General features: G+C 43.8%; 1 protein-coding gene across 3 annotated transcripts in view; it reads left to right on the top strand.

Annotated features, from left to right (window-relative positions):
* LOC127004767 (glycosaminoglycan xylosylkinase-like) overlaps positions 1 to 17,440 on the top strand; it is a 145,269-nt gene that overhangs the window by 100,957 nt on the left and 26,872 nt on the right. For all 3 annotated transcript variants that reach the window (XR_007757982.1, XM_050872875.1, XM_050872874.1), the window contains exon 5: positions 544 to 715. Coding sequence is in view for 2 of the 3 variants with exons in the window: in XM_050872875.1 (XP_050728832.1) it covers positions 544 to 715 (172 nt within the window). In the remaining variant the exon portion in view is untranslated. The remainder of the gene's footprint in view (positions 1 to 543; positions 716 to 17,440) is intronic.

Below are 17,440 nucleotides of genomic sequence, written 5' to 3'. Positions count from 1 at the left end.
GCTGAGGGGGGAAGGGGGAGACAGGGATGTGTGTTATTGGCCTCCCGACTAGTGTGGGTGGGGGTGGATGGGCATCGGTGGTGTGGTCTGAGGATAGTGTGGACGACAGGGAAGATAGGGATAGTAAGGTATATATATATATATATATATATATATATATATATATATATATATATATATATATATATATATATATATATATATATATAGATATATATATAGATATAGATATATATATATATATATATGCTGTACTAATACATTGACCTTATTACCAGTACCATTATGTTAAATTATAAGTATGTGAACTAATTATTGTTTTATCAGTTTTTGAGTTATATGGTAGCAAAATGGCTGTAGTCCAAATGATTGCTATGCTTGTGTCAGTCATTCTGTTTAGCTTAGTAATGTTGATTTTTTGTTAAGTGTAGTTGTAATGCTTCTTAGCTCAGCTGTTTTCTAGTATAGAGGGAGTGCTTTTTTAGTGTAGCAATTTTTTTTACTTCTATTGTACAATGCATTGCACAAGAAGTGATTTTGCAGGAGGGGAAGTTTGTTTTTATGGAGTGTGTTACTACTGCCACAAGAACTCCTCTGTGTGTGACAGTGGTGGTACACTGGAGGGCTCTGTCACACTGTGGCTCCCCCCCCACCTCCCCCTCATGCACCTGCCTCACCCCTGGGCACGCACATACACACGCACTAAGCTCGCTCCGTAAGTAGATGTGTAGTGATGCACTTCCAGTCTGTCACAACTACTGTAGTCACTGCTAGGCAACTTATCTCCTAAGCCTTTCCCCTGTCCTCACCCTCTTCAAGGTATCAAAGATGAGCTCCCAAGGGCAGCATGAGCCAAGCAAGATGGCGCCACTATGAAACACTAGCCTGCATCATTACAGGCTAGGGCCCACCACCAGACCCCACCAATAAAGTCAACTTGCTCTAAAGAACAAACAAAAAACATTTTTTATTATTTCCATTATTTTGTCATCTTTTCTTAAAACAACAAAAATTACCACAGTCACTCAGCAACGACTCTCGGAAGGAAGTGAGGTTTGTTGGACAAGTTGCCTGGCAGGGATTATAATTACTGTCTCCCTCACTGCCCACAACCCATGACATCTGTATGCAGGTTAACCTCATTGAATGATTGGGATGAACTGCAGGAAAACTTGGCATACAGCAAGTTATATTGTGTAGATGCAATGAGAGCATTCAACAGATCTCTCTTTGACGTAGTCTTATGTTTTGGTATGGTATTTTGACGCTTGCTGCGGGCAAGTTATCTATTCTAAATTACTTAGTGACATATATATCAGACTAGCAAGGAACCCTACTCATGTTTATATTCTTGTATACAATGTCTGTGGATTCATTTTGTACCTTCCAATTCCCAAAATATAACAGAAACCTTACCTGCAGTAAAATTATAGAAATCTTCATTGCCAACTAAATAACTGATGAGAAAGTAAAGCTTAAGGAATAACCATCTCTGAAGTTTTGAAAGTAAAAATGTAAATACATATATTACACCACTGCCAGTCATGAGACGCTTAGCCCTGTTATGGGCCAAAATTTAATGGTGAAACACAGGTCGTTCTTGAGTTACGATGTGTGTGACTTACGACCACTCTGACTTATCACCAGGCCAATAATATTATTGATACTTGATTGAGTAATGAGTTGACATTTCAAACATCCCACCGTGGGTAGAGCAGCGGTTTGTTTACACATAGTTCCCACGCTTCCTGCACCCCCCTGCTGCTGTCCTCACACGCCGGCCCAGCTGGGCTGGAGTAAGACAGGAAGTGGGAAGGTTGGAAGGGCTGGGCCAGTCCACCCACCCTTCCCACTTAGTTGCCTTTGGAACTCACGCTGTAACTACTACTCACGCTGGGGCCACAAGTCACTGTAGGACTACAGTCTGCTATACAAGTTTATCACTGGATCTAGCAGATGCCAGTAGGCTAACAAAATGGCATCACACAACAAAAGCCCCCTCACAGTATTCCTGCAGCAGCTCCTATAGGCGACTGTTTACTGGAAACAGCAATCATAGTTGAACAAAACATTCACAGAAGGTAAGAAGATGCAGCAAAGGTGACACTGGCCACTCATATGATGTGTTCTTTCTTTACATTACCCTCACCATCAACACAATCTCCCACGCAACGACCTGGTGGGGTGTTTGGCTAAAGTCTTAACAAAACTTGGTAGCTCAATTTCATAATACAACACAATGTTGCATGTCTAAAGGGTCAACCAAACTCAGGGCTGGGGCAAGGCAACCTCAGGAAGGCAGAGGTGGGGCAGGGGGAGAGTAGGAGGTGCGGGAACACTGCTCTATGTACGGCAGGACATTTAAGTAATACACCCAACACCCTGCGATCACCCACTTCAGACAGGCTATCATGCCCACAAAACCTCTGTGCATCGGTGGATTTGGGTCACTCGGCCATGGGGTACACAGTAGCTGACCATCCTTGCTCACTTCTGCCATTTTCCTGCTTATTCAGTAAAGTGTTCATCTCTCTGTTGACAATAGTGAAAGCTGCCCTGTGTTGGTTTGATTAGATGGCCACCAAATGTTGTGCAACATTGTGCAGTGTTGCAATCAAGTTGCAGTTGTCCCTTCATATGCATGCTTTTTTATGCACAGTTTCAGTTATACACAGTTTGGCATGAAAAAATTAAGTATAAAATTACCAAAAGAAAAAAATTGAAGATACATAATCTACTATATATAGCATTTATTATTTATATTCACCATACATATTAATATTAACTGAAAGTAATGAATGAAAATATCAGATGGTAATAAAAGAGGGTCATAAATGCAAGCAGTTGCTCAGCAATACACGTGAAGAAAGATGGTGGAGGCGACGATGCAGTGGCCTCCATTTTATTTTCAGCTTTGCAGTTGGGCAAAAGTTTTTTTTTTCTTGTTCTTAACAAAGGAGACGGCTCAAGGGCAACAAAAAGAGTGCAGGAAAAAAGCCCGCTACTCACCACTCCCACAACAGACAAAAGTAAAGAGTGGCCAAAAGAGAGAAGTCAATTTCAGGTGCAGAGCTGTCATAGGCAGGAGGAAATGCAGACGAAGGAAGGCTGTTCCAGAGTTTACCAGTGTAAGGGATGAAAGAGTGAAGATGCTTGTTAACTCTTGCATAAGGGGTTTGGACAGTATAGGGATGAGCTAGAGTAGAAGTCGTGTGTAGCGGGGCCGTGGGAGGGGGTGAGCCATGCAGTTAATAAGTTCAGAAGAGCAATCAGCATGAAAATATCGATAGAAGATAGAAAGAGAGGCAACATGGTGGCGGAATTTAAGAGGTAGATGACTGTCGGTATGAGGAGGGAAGTTGATGAGACGAAGAGCCTTTGACTCTACTCTGTCCAAGAGAGCTGTGTGAGTGGAGACCCCCACACATGAGATATATACTCCATACGAGGGCGGACAAGGCCCCTGTATATGGACAGCATTTATGCAGGGGAGAAGAACTGGCGGAGACAATACAGAACGCCCAACTTCGAGGAAGCTGATTTAGTGAGAGAGGAGATATGGAGTTTCCAGTTGAGATTTTGAGTTAAGGATAGACCAAGGATGTTTAGTGTAGGGGAAGGTGACAGCTGAGTGTTGTCAAAGAATAGGGGATAGGCGTTTGGAAGATTGTGTCGAGCTGATAGGTGAAGAAATTGAGTTTTTGAGGCACTGAAGGATACCAGGTTATTCTTGCCTCAATCGGAAATGATAGTAAGGTCTGAGATTAAGCATTCTGCAGCCTCCAGCCTGGAATCGTATAGTTCCTGTTGAGTTGGCCTTCTATCAAAAGAAGTAATGCAGAGTAGAGTCATCGGCATAAGAATGGATAGGATAGTTCGCTTTGGAAAGATCATCAATGAACAACAGAAAGAGAGTGGGAGATAGAACAGAGCCCTGAGGAACACCACTGTTGATAGGTTTAGGGGAAGAACAGTGACCGTCTACCACAGCAGAGATAGATCGGACAGAGAGGAAACTGGAGATAAAGGTACAGATAGAAGGATAGAAACTGTAAAAGGGTAGTTTGGAAAGCAAAGATTTGTGCCAGACCCTATCAAAGGCTTTTGATATGTCTAACAGAAAAGTTTCACTGAAACGGCTAAGAGAGGATGACCAAGAGTCAATTAGGAAAGCAAGAAGATCACCAGTAGAACGCCCCTTGCGGAACCCATACTGGCGATCAGAAAGAAGGTCAGAAGTGGATAGATGCTTAAGAAACTCCCGGTTAACCCGGTAGTAGCGGGGATCATGTTTCTTAATGGTCCCTCTAAGCGAGAAAAATGAGAGAAAATCATCACTCACACAAACTATTTCATGATTGTAAGATTAAACAAATACTTACCAAGTGTGAAGTTTGATCGTAATTTCACGAACATTTAACTGCGTCACTGAGGTAGTAAACGAGATGCCCGCAGTGCCCGTCCCACGTCAGTCCTTCAGAGAGTAGGTTTGAGGAAGCAGCCATCATATACGTCATCACCCTAGTTCAAAGTGAACTTCAGGAGCACAAAAGGGTTGGGTAGGGAGGGCATTTACTACTTCAGTGACGCAGTTAAATGTTCGTGAAATTATGATCAAATTTCACACTTGGTAAGTATTCGTTTAATCTTGCAATTTCACTTCATAACATTTAACTGACGTCACTGGTAGCCAACGAGAGCTTCAGAGTGATTCCTCAAACCCACGAAGCCTTGAGAAGCTTAGTTAAAGATGTTGCATAGGATAATAAAGAAGAAGCCATAGTGAAGGAAGGGCATCATTTTAATTCACAGAATTTTTTAAACAAAACTCAACAAAAACAAAAGGGTAGCACAGTTTCTACAGTAACATGCTCAAAGAGGTGGTTTAATACCAACACCGCCAAGAAAAAGAACTGATTTCATTAGTCCTATGTATAAACTATATATAAATTGGCTGGAGTAGGTAGGAAGACACCTACCGAACGGGCGCAAGCCACTCCCGGTGAGGTATATATGGGAGGTGAGAAGGGAGCTGAAGCCCTCCAAAGACCCTTCCCATGTCCTCACTAACCGTTTCCCTATTGTCTCACCAACACCGGAGAGTAGTTCAGCATGCTCTCTAAAGACAGATCCTCTCTTTATCCACACCACACTACATTCACATAACATATACACCTTTTTCCAAAATTCAAAATTCAAAATGGCTCAATTAAGCAATGCCTCGGAGTCCCCGCCTGGGGGGGGGACCACAAATTCCCCCAGGGAGGACTCCCCTTCTGGCTGCCGACCCGAGAGGTGTCTTGATAACTCCTCGAACCTCTTTCTTCTCAATTTCTGCAACATTCGCTGTCTTCGCTCTAATTTTCATTCTGTGGAACATCATCTCTCCTCCTCTAAACCTCACCTTCTCTTCCTTACCGAAACACAGGTTTCTGAGGCTACTGACAGCAATCTCTACTCTGTTTCCTCCTACTATCTCTATCCTAAATTTCAATCCAAAGCTGGATGTTGCGCCTACGTGCGCAGCGACATCACTTGCTCTCGTGCCCACGACCTTGACTCTTCTGAATTTTCCACCATCTGGTTAAGACTTCACTGTCATTCTATTACTAAATACATCTGTGCTGTTTATCTCTCACCTAACTCTACCAACTATGTAAAATTCTTTGACTATTTGAATTCTAAAGTGGAGCACATCTTGACCCATTCTCCCTTCGCTGAAATCTCCATCCTAGGAGATTTCAATGTTCACCACCAGCTTTGGCTTTCATCCTCTTTCACTGACCATCCTGGTGAACAAGCCTACAACTTTGCTATCCTCAACAACCTAGAGCAGTTGGTCCAGCACCCTACACGTATTCCTGACCGTCTTGGAGATCGGCCCAACATTCTAGACCTCTTCCTTACCTCAAACCCTTCTGCTTATTCTGTCAAACTGTTCTCTCCGTTGGGCTCCTCCGATCACAATCTTATTTCTGCATCCTGTCCTATCGCTCCTGTACATCCTCTGGACCCACCGAAGAGGCGATGCTTCTGGCATTTGCTTCAGCTCGGTGGGACGACCTGAGGATGTACTTTCGATTTCCGTGGAATGATTATTGCTTCCAGGATAGAGACCCATCTGTGTGTGCTCAGCGCATCACAGAGGTGATTGTCTCTGGAATGGAGGCATACATTCCTCGTTCTTTCTCTACTCCTCACGCTAAAAAGCCTTGGTTTAATCACGCTTGTTCTCGTGCTGTCAATGATAGAGAGGTAGCTCACAAAAGATACCAGAGCCTTCAAACTAATGCTAATTATGAACTTTACATTTCTGCCGAAATAGTGCCAAATCTAGTCTCCGACTAACCAAAAGTTCTTTCATTAATAGGAAATGTCAAAACCTTGCTTTCTCTAACTCTTCCCGTGACTTCTGGCATCTAGCCAAAAACATCTCCTCCAACTTCACTTCTTCATCTTTCCCTCCACTCCTCAGTCCTGACGGCAACACTGCCGTCTCATCTATCTCTAAGGCTGAACTCTTCTCTCAAACTTTTTCTAAAAACTCCACTCTGGACGATTCTGGGCATATTCCTCCTACTCATCCCCCCTCTGACTCCTTTATGCCTGTTATAAAGATTCTTCAAAATGATGTTTTCTATGCCCTCTCTGGCCTCAATCCTCAGAAGGCTTATGGACCTGATGGAGTGCCTCCTATTGTCCTTGAAAACTGTGCTTCCGTGCTGTCACCCTGCCTGGTCAAACTCTTTCGCCTCTGCCTGTCAACATCTACCTTTCCTTCTTGCTGGAAGTATGCCTTCACACAGCCTGTACCTAAGAAGGGTGACCGCTCCAATCCCTCAAACTACCGTCCTATTGCTTTACTTTCTTGTCTATCTAAAGCTTTTGAATCAATCCTTAACCGATTCAAAAGCACCTTTCCACTTCTGACCTTCTATCTGATCGCCAGTATGGGTTCCATAAGGGCGTTATACTGGTGATCTCCTAGCCTTCTAAAATGACTCTTGGTCATCCTCTCTTAGCCGTTTATGTGAAACTTTTGCTATTGCGCTTGACATATCGAAATCTTTTGATAGGGTCTGGCACAAATCTTATCTTTCTAAACTACCCTCCTACGGTTTCTATCCTTCTCTCTGTAACTTTATCTCCAGTTTCCATTCTGTCCGTTCTATGTCTGCCGTGGTAGACGGTCACTGTTCTTCCCATAAATCTATTAACAGTGGTGTCACACAGGGTTCTGTCCTATCTCCCACTCTTTGTCTGTTGTTCATTGATGATCTTCTTTCCAAAACGAACTGTCCTATCCATTCCTACGCCGATGATTCCACTCTGCATTATTCAACTTCTTTTAATAGAAGACCCACCCTTCAGGAACTTAACGACTCAAGGCTGGAGGCTGCAGAACAGCCTCAGACCTTACTATTATTTCCGATTGGGGCAAGAAGAACCTGGTGTCCTTCAACGCCTCAAAACACAGTTTCTCCACCTATCCACTAGACACAATCTTCCAAACAACTATCCCATATTCTTTGACAACACCCAGCTATCACCTTCCTCAACACTCAACATCCTCGGTCTATCCTTAACTCAAAATCTCAACTGGAAACTTCATATCTCATCTCTTACTAAATCAGCTTCCTCGAGGCTGGGCGTTCTGTACCGTCTCCGCCAGTTCTTCTCCCCTGCACAGTTGCTGTCCATATACAGGGCCTTGTCCGCCTCGTATGGAGTATGCATCTCATGTGTGGGGGGGCTCCACTCACACAGCTCTTCTGGACAGAGTGGAGGCAAAGGCTCTTCGTCTCATCAGCTCTCCTCCTCATACTGATAGTCTTCTACCTCTTAAATTTCGCCGCAATGTTGCCTCTCTTTCTATCTTCTATCGATATTTCCACGCTGACTGCTCTTCTGAACTTGCTAACTGCATGCCTCCCCCCTCCGCGGCCCGCTGCACTCGACTTTCTACTCATGCTCATCCCTATACTGTCCAAACCCCTTATGCAAGAGTTAACCAGCATCTTCACTCTTTCATCCCTCACCCTGGTAAACTCTGGAACAATCTTCCTTCATCTGTATTTCCTCCTGCCTACGACTTGAACTCTTTCAAGAGGAGGGTATCAGGACACCTCTCCTCCCGAAACTGACTTATCTTTCGGCCACCTCTTTGGATTCTTTTTAGGAGCAGCGAGTAGGGCTTTTTTTATTAATGTTTAATTTTTTGTGCCCTTGAGCTGTCTCCTTTGCTGTAAAAAAAAAAAAAAAAAAAAAAAAAAAATACTTGCCCATATACATAACTTATGAGAGAACTGCTCCTGCAAATTGGCTATGTTTACTTATGGGTCTCTTGTAGTGCTTCATAAAGGTTGATTCCCTGGCCCATCCAATAGTGGATACAATCGTAGACAGAGGGAGTTTCAGGGCTGCCTTACTGGTCGAGCTGACCTGGTGGAATGAGGCAAGAAGATATTAAGGTCAGTGCCAGCAGTTGCATTACATCTTTCGTCCATCGGTGTAATGTATCTCGAGAAACAAATTTTATTGGAGTTTTTGTGGTTAGAAAGAATCTAGTAATTGTCCCCCTTATGTCTTTTGTCCTTTCCAGATAATCTGTAATCGAGGTGACAACACATAATGTTCCGTCAGGGGGATAGGCTTCAAATACCAATTCCGACACATGGTCACCTGGCCCAGAGGTTTTTAGTGGATCACCTATCCCGAAAGAGACTCTTGATCCTGAAACAGTCATGTTTCTGGTGTCTAATAAATGTATGGTTTGACCACGTTGACCAGATATTAGTAACATTAGAATTGTTAATTTTCTTGATAATTGAATAACTGGTAAGTGTTCATTCGGTCCCAGGCTTATTATATAATCTAAGATCAACGGTGGATCCCAGGTGGTATGGTATCGTGGAAGGGACGGTTTTTCCTGGAAGACTGCCTTCATAAGTGTAGTAATCATAGGATGCTTTCCTGCAGGCTGGCCATTAATAGTAGCTGTTGCCGAGATGGCTGATCGTATGGTGTTCGTAGAACTGTAAACTCTGATAAAAGATAATCAAGTAGGACATTTAAAGGTGGCTGAAAAGGATCAATTTTCCTGCTGAGACAAAATGACAACCAGCTTTGGATATGTGGCCCATATTGTTTTTTTGTGCTCACTCTCCATGATTTAAGCAAAAATTGGGCAACCTCTGACGGAAGGCCTTGATTTTGGAAAGATTCCCTGATAATGTCATTGCCGTTAAGACCAGCCTTTGAGCCCGTGGATGTGTGAGAGCTGGATTTTGCGGTAGTACTAGAGGGACTTGAGGGAGTAGCACAGGAGGTTTCGCTATTAAGTGGAGAGCTCTTGGGAACCACACCTGGGTGGCAGGATCACCATTGCCGTTGCCTCGTCTTCCTGCAGTTTCTTTAGTACTCTGGAGATAATACTGAAAGGTGGGAAAGCATATAATTTCTTATCGGCCCAGTTCATCGTGAAGGCATTAATATGGAAAGCAGATGGATCTGGTTTCCAAGAAACATGGGCAGATAATTGAGCATTGATCCGAGTGGCAAAGGGGTACAGGTAACTCTCAATTTACGCGAGTATTGTGTCCTTGAAGAGGTCGCGTAAATCAAAAACAATGTAAATCAAACAAGAGGTAGGTTTCTGTCGAAAAATAAATATTCACTTCATTCAGTGGAGAGAGAGAGAGAATATCCATATCACCGAGATGTCCACTCAGGCACTCAGTCTCAGCTTCACTCATGTGAGAAAGAAATGAGGGACAACATGAGCGACTGACTAGTTTTGGTACCGGTACCGAGCAGTCTGGTACCGGTACTGTACCGTATAGCTGGTACCGGTACCGTATCGTATAGCTGGTACCATTAGTACTGGTACTGGTACCGGTACCTGCCCACCCCTATTGTTGAGTAGCGTGGCAGCGTGGGTACTGTATTGTTGTTCAAGTGGCGCGCAGGAAGAACTGAGCTCAGCTGTGTGGCCGCAGTGCTGTGTTAGTCCAGTTGCATGAGACATCTGGTGGCCACTCCATAAAATATTGCGTATAAGTGAAAAAAGCGTGTAAATTAAACATTTATTTTGATTTTGGACCCCGCACTATTTCAAAGACACGTAAACCAAACTCGCGTAAATCGAGAGTTACCTGTATAAAAAAGCCGACACAGTCTTTAAAAAATATGGGGCTGCAACATCCATTCAACATCTAAGTTCCTTACTTGGGATTCCTTGTCTGCTTCTACATTATGTAATCCCTTTATATACTGAGCTGATAAGGTAATCCCCCTCAACTCAGCCCATCCAAAAATCTGTTCTTTTAACGCATTAAGATTGGGTTTGGTTCTACCACAATGATCTATACAGGCAACTGCGGTGGCATTGTCGGAGCGGAGGCGGATATGTGTTCCTCTGCTATCCTTACAGAGGGATTGCAGGCCCATTAGGATGGCTTTCAATTCTAAACAATTGATATGATCCAGCTCCTCATGAGCCCAGTGGCCCACAGTCTTCGCATCCCCCAAAATTGCACCCCAGCCAGTCAGGCAGGCATCAGAGTACATTTCTAATTGGTGGGGACAAGATCGGAGTGATTTCACCTGAATATCTATATTATTAATCCACCTGTTGATTAAATCCCGTGCATGACTGTCCAAGGTGACATATGAATCATAATTTCCATGGTTCTGAACGAGGTCTCTGTTACGAATTATTTCAAGATATTTATATCTAAGTGGGGCCAGCTCCACGGCAGGGTCAGAAGCCACAGTAATACCAATAAATGAGGACAGATCATGCATTGTCACGTGGTTCTTTAGTAGTAGCAAGCCCTGCGCCTTGATGAATTCTTTCCTACGGGATGTCAAGGTGTCAGTCGTGTCAACAGAGTTAAGTATTACCCCAAGGAATTATATTTCTTGGGTGGGTTCCAGAACTGATTTTTGTATATTTATAGTGAGCCCTAAAGAGTCAAAAAGGTGCATGGCATAGTTAACATTTGTCCTTAAATCATCTGCTGATGTAGCAATGAAAATGCAGTCATCTAAATAGCACGACACAAGCGTCCCAAGTTTTCGAAGGTGAGATGGCTGGGGCCGGTTCATCAATTTTGTGAAAATGCGAGGTGCAGAAGTCCAAGCCCTGGGGAAGACAGGTGAATTGAAACTTATGATTTTCCCAAATAAATTGTAGCCATTTCCTGTCCTCTGGCCAAACAGGAACTGAAAAATAAGCATCTTTGAAAACCATAGTTATGAAAAAACAGTTGGGTTGGATTGAATGCATCACATCCTTAAGAGAGTCCATTTTAAAAAGTATGTGATTTATATGATCATTAAGTTCCTTCAGATTTAGTATAACTCTAGCTGAACCGTCTTTTTTGATAGTAGGGAACACATTAGAAATGAAACCCTGATCCCCTGGCACACATTCTTCCACTATTTTGTGTTAAAAAAACATACATATAGCATTGTCCAGGGCTTGACGATCAGCCAGAGACAGAATGAGAGGACTCAGGGGCTTGTTCTGCGTGGGCACACTCACAAAGTCTAGAACTTTGCCATGTACCACATCATGGATCCATTTGTCCTTGGCGAGGGTTCCCCATTGTAGTCTGGCATCAAAAATTTTACCCCCCACAAAATTATCTGGAGTGTTATAAAGTGGAGGGATTAAGTCACTCACCCAGGGTATGCTTACTGAGGAGTTTTTTGCGTGTGCATCCCCTTCCCCTGGGGAGGCCATTGGCCTAAAAAAGGCCTTGTCTGGAATCTTGGTCTAGAATGTTGGGGGAAGTGAGGTTGGCAGGGTCTTCTTGATGTTTGCCTATTCGGGGCACACTGCCTACCAGGTGCCTTATAGGGATGGAAAGAGGGCCTCCCTAGTTTCCTGAACCTCCTCACATTTCTTCACCATGTCGAATGGAAACAGATCATCTTTTCCAACCTCACACTCCCATTTGCAGAATTCTGCCAGGGCAGAGTCGTGTACATGGATCCATGCAACCTCCTTCCTCAGCTGATTAACGTAATTAACAGACGAAGTAATGAGTCTGAGGCTATTATTTAGTCCATCTAGGTAGCAATCAATGTTCCGACCTTTCTTATCCCCAATATCACTGATGCAACGGGCAATGGGGACCAACGCCTTAGCAATCAGGCAATTAGTATGCGAAAGCCGAGCATCAACTAACTTCCCCCCTAAACTCATGGCTTTGGTGATGGCAGTATTGGTCATTGGAACCCTCAAATTTGGCACATTGCTTGGGATTTTGATCTTGCCACAAGTTGATTTTACTCCTTCAGACGAGGGCCGGCGTCTCAGACTCGAATCGAGGATGGAAGCCGGACGCTCAGAAAAGGGTTCACCTTTCTCTTCCTCACTGTGGAAGTGGCCTGAGAGGTCCTCGAGGGCTTGAAGGAAGTCTGGATCATCACCTGCATCACGGTTAGGCTGCATGGCGGTGAACTTGTCCACATCATCAAGGGGGTCAGGCAGGCACTCGGAAATTTCTCCGTCTTCGCCCTCAGAGGAGGAAAAGTTATGAAAACCACTGAAGTCGGCACTGTTCACCGTCACCACATCAGTCTGTCGGTTTCCTGTCCAATTTATCTATTAAGCCACTTAACAGGGCACTCAGACGGTCAAAACTGTCGTTCCTAGACACACACTCCGCAGTAGTGTTGACATGACTCGGGCCGGCAATAGACGGTGGAGAAGCCCACACGGCCTCAAGTTGTCCACTAGAAACTTCCAGGGAAGCTTTCCTCCTCTTAGTAAGAAGAGTATCCTCATCCTGGGAATCCTTCTCGCGTCTTTTCCTTCCAGAAGTAGACGAGGAAGATGAAGACCAATGCCTTGGCGTCTCTAGAACGTTCTTCCGGCCTGCCATCTGTCAAAAACATAAAGCTGGGTCACATAAGGGAGTCCATATATGTCCTTGGATCATATATGTATCTTTCAACACATAGCTAACAGCTTGCTGTAGCGTAAGAGCAACGAGGGTGAAAGTTTACCAGGCCAACTCCTTGGAGAAAGCCGGTGAGAAGGCCCAAAGTCGACGAAGCGGGGGAGATGTGAACTGCGTAGAGTCAGGCAGCGAACTGACGTGAGATGGGCACCGCGGGCATCTTGTTGGCTACAGGTGACGTCAGTTAAATGTTGTGAAGTGAAATTGTAATTATATTATAATATACACATTACAATTAACTCAGCTCATATCCATGGCAGTTTTGCATCTCTTGTTCCACCAAACAGCCTCCATACAATATGTACTATTTAATTTCATCCCTATTATATTCTAATAATTTTCTTTGATGTTCTTCTAATACTTTCTTGGTGACTGCGCCTCCATTGTGAAGTGGTTAGCGTGCCTAGTTACAAATCCGCAGGCCTGGGTTCAAATCCCAGTTGGTGTGCACCTCACCCAGCTGTTCATTCTCCCTCTCTGGTTAGTCAATAAATGGGTACCTGGGAAAACCTGTGGTAACCCAGATGTTACACCTGCCCTGTCTTTCGGGGTACTGGATTCTTATCCACCATAGGCTCAAGGGCTAATGTGACAGAGGTGAGCATTGAGGCCACGTGCAGCCATAGCTTATGCCCCCACCTTTACCTTACTCTCACTGAGAATGTGGGGATGACTGCCTTATTCTACTTTACAGCCAAGCCATAACCTGGCCCATAATTCTGGTAGATTTTTAGGGGGGGTTGGAAGACATCATGGGGGGTTTGCGATACAAGCATGAGTGTGCAGGTGGGGAAATATTTTGTAAATATGCACTTTTATGGGCATTTTGAAGCTAATATAGAAAGCATTGGGGTGTTGCTAATTTAGAGCACCACGTCAAGACCAAACTCACACTCAGCCAACTCACCTCAATTAGTTAGTATATCACCTTGCTAAGCGCCCACTAACAGTTAATCTCCCCCAAGAGCCCCGCAAGAAAATAACCTGTGGGTCACTTAGCTTGGATGTTGAGGGATTTCAGATTTAGTGGCGTGAATCGATTGGCGTTGTGTGAGGCCGGCCCTTGTTGTAGAGCAAGTTGTAGCTTATAAGCGAGCTGCTGCCGAGAGTAGACTGGGAGGTCAGAACTGGCCGCTTGTTGCAGAGAGACTGGCCGAGCGGCTTACAAGTTGCCAACTCATAATTTCCGGAACAACCCCAGAACCTCTTTCCAAACCTGCTTTCTTTGTCAATAATACTCTTTTAGCTGTTGAACTACCCTGCCCTTTCTAAACAACCCCTAATTCCCAACAGGGGGGTTGTAGCCCCCCCAGCCCCCCCACAGAAATTATGGCTCTGACAACTGGAACCCATGTTAGAAAGGTGTGTCAAAAGATATGTGGAACTGAATTGGCTGTTTTGACCCAAACTATATCAACAGGAAATATGAAATAAACATTCATACCTAAAGAATGATGATTTGGCAATAAAAAAAGATTTCATCTTACAACACTAGACAAAAAGAAAACAACATCATAGACATATATGCAGATATATGTTTGCATAGCTGAGAATAACTAGGGTATGAATCTGTGACATTGGCACCTAGTATTAGTTGAAAACTAGCATGGCTGCCTCTGTATTTGGTTAGGCAACAGTACACTACTCTTGCTAGCCACAGCTTGACCAGGTCTGATTAAAGTGCCTGTAAGAATGACATTTTCATATTTTCAAACAGACCTGTGAGAGATTTCAAGCTTACCTCTTATCCTGGCAGAATCTGGCAATAGGTGCTGGATTTTAGATAAGAGATCCAGGGTGACTTGCTCGGAGAGCCAAAAGCATTGAACGGACTCCTCTTCAGAGTACATTTCAAAGGGACCCCGATGCCTCCTGAACAAACAGGTTCTCCTCCTGATTGTCAGGTCTTCCCATTGTCCCAAATGAGCCACTCTACGTAGCAGGTGTCTGCAGGCTGCCATTGCCGCATTCTCTGTAATAAAAATGGTATTGAAGCTTTGTGTCATCACCCTCATCAAAGTTTATTTCATTTGTAGTGGAGCCTATGCATCAAGGCCTGTCTGAATGTAAGCTTGGATTTAGATGGTCAGTGTAATTATTCACCATAATGCTGTGAAAAATTACTATTGTTCATGCTGGGGTGGACAGGCTCAGTGATGAAGGCTGCTCTATCCCGCCCAAGTCATACGAACTACTCACACTCTACATTTAAATAACACACACACACACACACACACACACACACACACACACACACGAACAAACACACACAAACGCACACATTCATAACAGTGTGAAATTATCAGAATTAAGAAAAATGAAGATACATATGTTATATTAAGCATTCGTTATTTATATTAACCCCTTCAATTCAGCGACGCCGACGTCAGCGTCTGAAGGGCGTCCATGTGTCACAAATATCCATTGTTTCATTTTCCATTTATCTGATAATTCCTTTATATTATCACAATTTAATGTCCAACAATTATTTCCAACTAATTGAATGTTTATCACACACAATTTATCTTCGAGTCTCAAACACCAATTAATAGCCGTGATCGGTTATGTTACAAATTCTCTCAATTTCAGTCTGAAGAACTACACAACACTGGTCATTCGCTGAGTGGTTGATTTCAGATTTCTTGTACCTCACACATTTTATGCATTTCCTCTCAGCCATGAAGCAATCTCTTGATATATGATCACCAGAGCACTTGTAACATTTTGGGGCTTCTCCATTGTTCTTGGCAGTGCAGTTGGCCTCAAGATGGCCGTATCTTTGACACTGGTAACACATGATTGCATGGTATCAATCTCTCACAGTGTACACTCCCCATTCTAGTTTTATCTTGTCATGATGTTTATGAATCAACTCTCTAACAGTTGGATCACATTTCAAGATATAGTGCATTGTGCCACCAGCAGCAGGCTTGCCAAAAATTTTCTCATTTTTCCCCTCAACTCCAGAAATCAATGCTAACTTGCTCTACATTTTCCAATTTTTGAGCTGCTTCATTCCTTGTGTTCTCATCCTCAAGGTTCCTAACAATGTTATTTTCATTCGTGAATCTTGAATCAGTAATCTGAATGCCTGTAAAGCCTGGGAAACTTAATTTTCAACTCGGTAGCCTTTTTGTCTTGATCAGAGGCCTTCACGACAAGGAGATTCTACTTCCTCTTGTGTCTGGCTACATGAGCTCACCACAAATCACACCTGCCACCTCACTCAACTCCTCCTTGACACTGGACATCCGAGATTCAACCTCATCTCTTACCAGATATTTCTTTAGATAATTCTTGCTTGAATTTATCCAATTTTTCAACAATGTTGGTAGTGAGAGATGCTTTATGAAGACATGGAGTGCAAATCCAATTTATTTTAGGTACATTATCCTGCTTGACTCCAGTCAAATTAGCACAGTTCACATGACACCACCTTGGACACAAACAGCATGCAATTCACTTCCTGCCTGTAAAATCTTCACAGACACAACAGGAATCTCTCAGACTCTGGTTCTGCCCGCCATTGTCGACTAAGTAGTTCCAAGGAGCTCACGCCGCACGTCCTCACCCTACCACTCTCACTCACTCACTCTCATGAACTCATAAATCAAGGTATGACTGTACATCAGGGGTGTGCAACCTTTTCACTTAAAGGGCCACTATTCAAGAATCGTATGTAATGGAGGGCCAGTGGGCCACACATCGGGGTGTTTAGAATGACGTTATAGTAAAAAACAATAAATCAATGAATAACAGTTGTGTGTGTGTGTGTGTGGATTGGCAGTTGGCCGCACTGTACGATATTCAGTTTTGATGGATCGACCCGCACTGGAAGGTCGTAAGGGCCGCAGGTTGCACAGGGCTACTGTACATGGTTTTTCCCTATGCATGGCCTAATTTGGAAGCTAACATGCGTGTATACTGAGGGATTACTGTACATCAAGATGGCACTGTTAGCCAAACTGCCCAAGGTGTTGCACAGGGGGTATTACAGGCAGGGTGGGGGGGTCAGTGTTTGTAGACAAAGGTGGCGGAGTAGCTCTATGGGTGTGGCCAGTGATGCCTCTGCTGCACCTTCTTACCTTCTATGACTGTTTTGTTCAGCTTTGATTGCTGTTCCTGGTAGATGGTGGCCTATAAGAGCTGCCGAGGTGATATTGTGAGGGAGCTGTTGGTGGTGGTAGCCATTTTTGTTGCGGTCAGCTGATCAACTGTCCTGTTTGGGTCACCAGATCACCCCTCAGCCCACAGGGGGTTGTGTAGCTAACAAGTTAATGATCCTGCCCTAGTATTTTGTGTGATAACAATGGCCAAGTAACTGTTAACAACCATCGTTGAGCATAATAATGTGGTGTTGTGAGCGCTGAAGTAAGTATAAGATGGTGCAGTGTTTGGTGGGAAATATGTTCAAAGGGAGACAGAATAGGCACAAAGTGTAGGTCAGTTGGCAGCCCAATGACCTA

The sequence above is a fragment of the Eriocheir sinensis genome, chromosome 29 (assembly GCF_024679095.1).
Source record: "Eriocheir sinensis breed Jianghai 21 chromosome 29, ASM2467909v1, whole genome shotgun sequence".
Classification (NCBI taxonomy): Eukaryota; Metazoa; Arthropoda; class Malacostraca; order Decapoda; family Varunidae; genus Eriocheir; species Eriocheir sinensis.
This window is presented reverse-complemented; position numbering and strand designations above follow the sequence as displayed.